Genomic DNA, 6,032 nt, shown 5'->3' with positions numbered 1-6,032 from the left:
GCTTAATGTTGTGCTCAAGTTAGTACACATCTGATGTTGTGTATGTTGTAAGTCTACTTCGAAAATACTTGTGCAACTGTGTGTTCAAACCTTGGAGATCCAACATTCTAAATTTAGTTGGATCAAACTTTCTGGATTTAGTCAGATATTTGATCCTATTTTTGTATGTTGTATAAAGCCAATTCGATAAATATTGGCTACAGGAGCTATTTCTAGGAAAATGTAAAACGAACACTTATAGCATCCTTGATAATGGAGGCAAAAAATGTAGCATAATGTGAAGCTACATGTCAAATTGTTGATTGCATAATCTCATTTTAGGGTTGAGTTTTTATTTCCTATTTCGAACTCACTAAAAATGTTTTATGGTAAATATATAGTAGTGGCTTTTTTTTCAGATATTAGGAGTTTCTCACACTTTGAATAAGTGGATATCATCATTTAGTTAACTAGAAAGAGAAAAGAAATGAAATCCAATAATGAAGTAAACTGAAAAGTGCATAATCTATAGAACATATTTTGGTGTAAACATTAACTAATTTTGGTTGTAGAAATGTTCTAACAACAAACACTTATTTAGGGCTTGAGGAGCTTTCTGTTGCATTGAGTTAGTGGGAGCTTTATGTAATCAAATCAATTGTAACTGTGATGGATGGATTCCTATATGCTATATATATTCTGCTTACGCACATTCTATTGAATATGCATTCAATTGAATGACGCATTCAAGATTAGTCTCATATGCTTCTTTTGAAGCAACGCATCATTTGGTTTAGATGCAAGGACCGAATGTAAAAAAATATAGATTTTGTTTTCATAGCATTTCCATTTCACATTATCATACTACTGTTTTTGAAGTGTTTATTGGTATATGCACACATAACCTGTAGATATGGTGCATTCCGAGGGCTTATAAATGCTTGTTGTTCCTATTATTGCTAGTGAAGTATTCATAAGTCAATGTACATGTTCCTGTTGATATAGTACGTTCTGAGGACATATAAATACTTTCAGGCTATAAAGAGCATGTAAGTCCACATATTTGTATCATATTAGTATAATGTATTATGGGGCTTATAAATACTCATTCTACTATATGATAATTCAAGTATTTATACATATGTAACAATTTTAGTTATGATCATTCTGTTAGTTTAGATCTAGTTTTTTAAATACATAAATATACATATTTATACTATATTTTAAAATATTTAGAATTGACTTTTGTTGTCAAAGTGGGAGATTGTTGCATTTATCCCATATTGTGGACCAACATAGTCAATTAATTCGAACTTAGGTCAATTAATGTCAAAATTGCAAATAATTGTAATAATACCATATTGTAATATACTCAAACATGTAGTATGATTTTAGTTAAATATGATCCCAATTTAATTTTGTATCTGGACCCATAATGAGATGAGTCAATTTTGACTAACATGTTAGGGAAGAGCTTTACTGTCACCTCTATATATATGAGGTTGGCCCATTAGATTTCGTAACTTCAGTTTGTGGAGGTAAGGAGCAGTTTTCTCTCCTCTTCTATGCAAATGTCCTTTCGGAGACCAATGGGCAGCAACGAAAAGTTCGTGACGATGATAACACATCCGTGGACCTTGGATCTAACAGGATTGAACTCTTACTTGCGTATAGGTCAATTTTAATTTAAGCTAAATTATGTTAGAGACCAACAATTGCAACATCATATTGCATTGGATATAACGTTAATCAATATGTATTTTTTATAAACTCTTACAGATTGAGAAACTCCTAATCAATAATGTTCAGAAAAGGTGTAAGCAATATTCAATTATGATGTGATTGGGTCATGTTAGCTATGGTAAAAGAAGAAACCTATTTTTGGGTACTTGGAAACCTGTCCTTTACCATCTGATTTGGAAGAGCCGACAAGTTTAGAGGATTATCGAACAGGCGCCTTGCCCATGAAATCTCGCGATTAAGATGGTGGTTAATGCCCTTGCGATTCTAGACTATATAAGAAATCCTTCTAGGTATACACGCTACAGCTTTGATTCCTCAAGTGAAGTTGATGAAGAATCCAATGCTCAAGCTTGTATAAGCTTGTTGCAAATTCAAAATCAACAGAACCATTGTCAGAACTGGAGGATGCACCACGTGATCTTCCAAAATCAGTGACTTTTATCCCAAAGAGAAATCGAGCATTGTTCAACTAGGAAGAAGTGTGGGTAAGGATAAGGAGAAGGAAGATGATGAATGTAAGAAGTCATTGCAACCAACAAGGCTCCCTGTAGGCATTGCGATTGCAGCAGGCACAACCCAGCATAATGAAGATGGTACAACAGAAGATGATGAACCAGAAACATGTGCAGCAGATATTACTGCTGTTATCCATAAAGGCGGTCGCAGCTATTACTGCTGGATATATAAATGTTGAAAATAACTCGTCTTAACCGTCAATGATTTGCTTAAAATGTCTTGAAGTGGTTAAGTTCTAACTTTCTGCTGAGTTTTGTGTTTTTCACAACAACTGCCCTTTTATTATACAGGTTTGCGAAAGATGTAGAGTTAAATGTGTAAGCATGCCAACTGTTAAATGAATTATATCTTTGTTCTTAAAACTCTTTTTATTTCGCATCTGTTCGGCCCTCTTCCCATTATTGATGCAAGTCAGTGGCCTGTAACAGAGCAAACTTATGATAAAATCGCGGGAAAAAGAAAAAGGCCTCAAAGAGTAGAAATGTTTAAATAAGAAGCAGAGAAAATAATGACTAATTGATGTTGCTCTGTAAATCAATAGCATACACAATATATAAGCCAAATGATCCAAAATGTTAAGAGGGAAAATTTTTCATATGATCTCACAGGGAGAACGAGATGCGTTATTACAGAAAAGTAGAAATGTTGCATCGATCTTAAAATTCTAAACTTATTTGTTGGTGTATGACAAAAGGTAAATCTGAATATGTAGGGGAAAAATGCACATGAAAGTATCTTCCTGACTCCTGTGAGAAATGAATGATCAAGATTTGATCCGCAAATTCTTCAACTTCAGCTACCATCTATTGAATTCGAACCTGCAGAGTAGTACTTGTTTATGTACAACGTATTATGAGCTATAACTTATCAGCTATTCTCCCAAGAGCGTCTGCAAGCTTGTTAAGAACAGCAACTAAGTTATCAGCATGGTCTTTCCGAAGCTCCCTATCCTGTTGGAAGTTGGTGTTTTGAGCTTCAAGTTGAGCAACCAGCATTTTACCATTCCTTTCTAAGACGTCAATCAAGTGGTACTGAAGATTGCTTATTTCTTCGTCTCCATCGGTCGCCATCCTTTTCCTCTTCCTCGCTTCTTGAGAGGCAGAACCTATCTCAGGATTCGAGGTTGGATGTTTCTCCTTTGTTGTACCTGCATGCCAACTGATTATTTGAACAGGGTATGCATTGTCATCCAGCAATAAGCTATTCTATTGTTGTTGCCACTACTTAACACAGCATGCCTTAGCCCCTTCTTGTCTAGAGACAATTAAAATGAAAAGTTACACTGATTGAATTGAGTCACCATGTATAATTCTGTTTTGCTGCAGTATTTTTCAATAATACTAATAATTTTTGTCTAAACCTAGTCTAAGACCTAGTTTAGCATTGCCAGTAAAAGTAACTATTGCAATCAAAAACTGTTTTTGACCCAACTTCAATGATAAAGTGCAAAATATATGGCTTTTCAATTTAAAAACTTGTTGTGCAAATCCAAACGAAAAGGCTCATAACAAGTGCTTTTGCAATGAAGAAATGCGTTTGGAATAGAAAATTACTGTATTATCCCTATATTTGTAATATTTTATTATTTTATGCATATATTTTAAACTTTTAATCACTCAAAACACTTTTTTATAACAAAATCAAACACTTAAAATTTCTAACCACACTTTTTAAAGGCATATTTCCTAATTTAAAATTTTTTCAACCGCAACAGAAATGCAAAACTAGCCCTATATCTTTTAGCATAAATGATGCCAGTGTTTGATTGAAGGTGTTGTTTCAAGAAACGAACTAGGGCATGTTTGACTAAGACACGGGAGAATCTCAAACATGGCAATTATCGACTGAGCAATTAAGCCACAAGAAGATATATTCCTGCCACATAAGATTCAGAAAATCTCTAGCTTTAACAAAGTTGTAAAATAAATAAAAAAATTAAAGTGATTAGTTATGGACTTAAAAGTTACTAGTAATTAGTCAAGGATTCATTAAAGTGACTGATCATTTCCTATAATTTTTCTTCCTTCGTTTACAAGAATCAGTTAATGCCACAAAATGTCTTAATTATAAAATGTCAGAAACAAACATTACATGAACAATTCCTGATGTTAAAAATGTCTTACTAAAAACAAAGACAAAGCTTGAAAACAGCACAGCACACCGAGGTAGGTAAATCAATATTACCTTGACTCTGATTCCCTGGAATAGCAGGCTGTGGATGGTACTGCTTCTCTGTGAGCATAAACAGTGAGCAAACAAAACATATATCAGCATTAATCCACCAATCATAATCTTTTCCTCTTTTTTTTATTTTGTGAAAGATCCAAAGGAAAATGTCCCAACCAACCCACTATAATAATAATAATAATAATAATAGTAAGAGTTGCCAACAGTGCCCAGTGACCTCCATTAAAACAAACCTTTTTTCTTTTTCCCTTAAAAAAAAATCAAAACGACCCATTAGAATTTAAAATCCCAATCAAATTATCATAGTATTAGATCAAAAGCAAACAGAATTGAAAGATTTTACACCAATCATTCAAATGTTACTTGCTAATTAACAAATCTCACAACTCCCCGTCGACCAAACAAAAAAATTATTTTCACAACTCTTTACACTATTCCAATATTACCCGAAATAGGGATAGGAGCTGGATACGCCTTTCCAGCATCGCCCGCCACCGCCGGCTCCGCCTTTCCTGGGCTCCCAACACCGTCATCCTGTTCAAAATCCGAAAACAGGCCATCTTCTGCTGCCGCGCTCCGTCCACTATCAAAAACAGCCTCGACATCCTCCGTCACGTCCTGCGCAACGGGAGTTGGAGTTAAAGCCAAAGCCAAAGCGGGAGCCGTGGTCGAAGAAGGGACTCCGGTGGCGCCACCATCGAGAATATCGTAAACTTCCTTATCGAAGAACCCCGGCAACTTCCTCTCCCTCCTTAAATCGTTCCTCATAACCCAAAATGACTCAGTTTCTTCCCTTATGTTATTTTCCCATTCCTTGATTTTCTTAAAATCACCCGCCAAATTACTCCACCTTTTCCGGCACTGTACCGGTCCCCGGTTCACACCGTGCCTCTTACAGTAAGAAGAAACCGAGGCCCACTTGGGCTCTACTTGGCCCGACCCGAAAGCAAGGCCCGCAGCCCGTCCACGCCTAACTCGATTCTCCGCCACTCTTTTCCCTTGTATGAGTACGAGAATTTCCTGCCTCGTCCATCGAGGAAGCCTCGGAGCTTTGCTGACGTCATCGCCGCCATCACCAGACGCCGGACGGGATTCAACGCCGTTAACGGCATCTGTCAGGCCTTCAACAGGTTCTGGAGTTGCAGCCGAGCTTAACTGCTCCGAGGCCATAAAAATTTAAAAATCAAAGGGAAGAGTCGATAAACGCTTTTTCCTTTTTTTTTTTTTTTCTTAATTCGAAAACGCACGTGACAGTGAGAGTTAACTGGTGGTTTTGAAGTAACGGAGTTTTTTTGAGAAAAGTCCGTTACGCCGTTTGCAGAAGAGAGTCATCTCATATTTTTAAGAGCGGTAGAGAAAGAGGAAAGAAAAAAAAGGAAAAGAGAGGAAATGAGGGGGTTTGAGAGAGTGGTGGTTTTTGTTGAGTTTCTTTTTTTTATTTTTTTATTTTACTATTATTCAGCTGTTGATCTAATCAAGCTTTTTTTGGAAATAATTAATTAGGGGTAATGGGTCTAATTGTGTTTAGTTATTATTAAAATAATATAAATTAAAGAAAATTTTGGTGGACGAGGGATTTTATTAAAATTTTGCTATGGGGTTATTTT

At 35.8% G+C, this 6,032-nt stretch overlaps 1 protein-coding gene across 1 annotated transcript; it reads right to left on the bottom strand.

The window, feature by feature from the left end:
* Positions 1–2,744: 2,744 nt before the first annotated feature.
* LOC111290729 (trihelix transcription factor ASR3-like) lies at positions 2,745–5,740 on the bottom strand. The gene is made up of 3 exons (XM_022882179.2): positions 4,872–5,740; positions 4,423–4,470; positions 2,745–3,385 (listed from the first exon to the last, which is right to left on the bottom strand). Exons 1-3 carry the CDS (start codon positions 5,593–5,595, stop codon positions 3,096–3,098), a joined length of 1,062 nt encoding a protein of 353 aa, XP_022737914.2. The 5' UTR covers positions 5,596–5,740; the 3' UTR covers positions 2,745–3,095.
* Positions 5,741–6,032: the final 292 nt, after the last annotated feature.

This window comes from Durio zibethinus, chromosome 16 (genome assembly GCF_047325235.1).
Source record: "Durio zibethinus cultivar Kanyao isolate XHJ-2024 chromosome 16, ASM4732523v1, whole genome shotgun sequence".
In the NCBI taxonomy this organism is placed as follows: Eukaryota; Viridiplantae; Streptophyta; class Magnoliopsida; order Malvales; family Malvaceae; genus Durio; species Durio zibethinus.
This window is presented reverse-complemented; position numbering and strand designations above follow the sequence as displayed.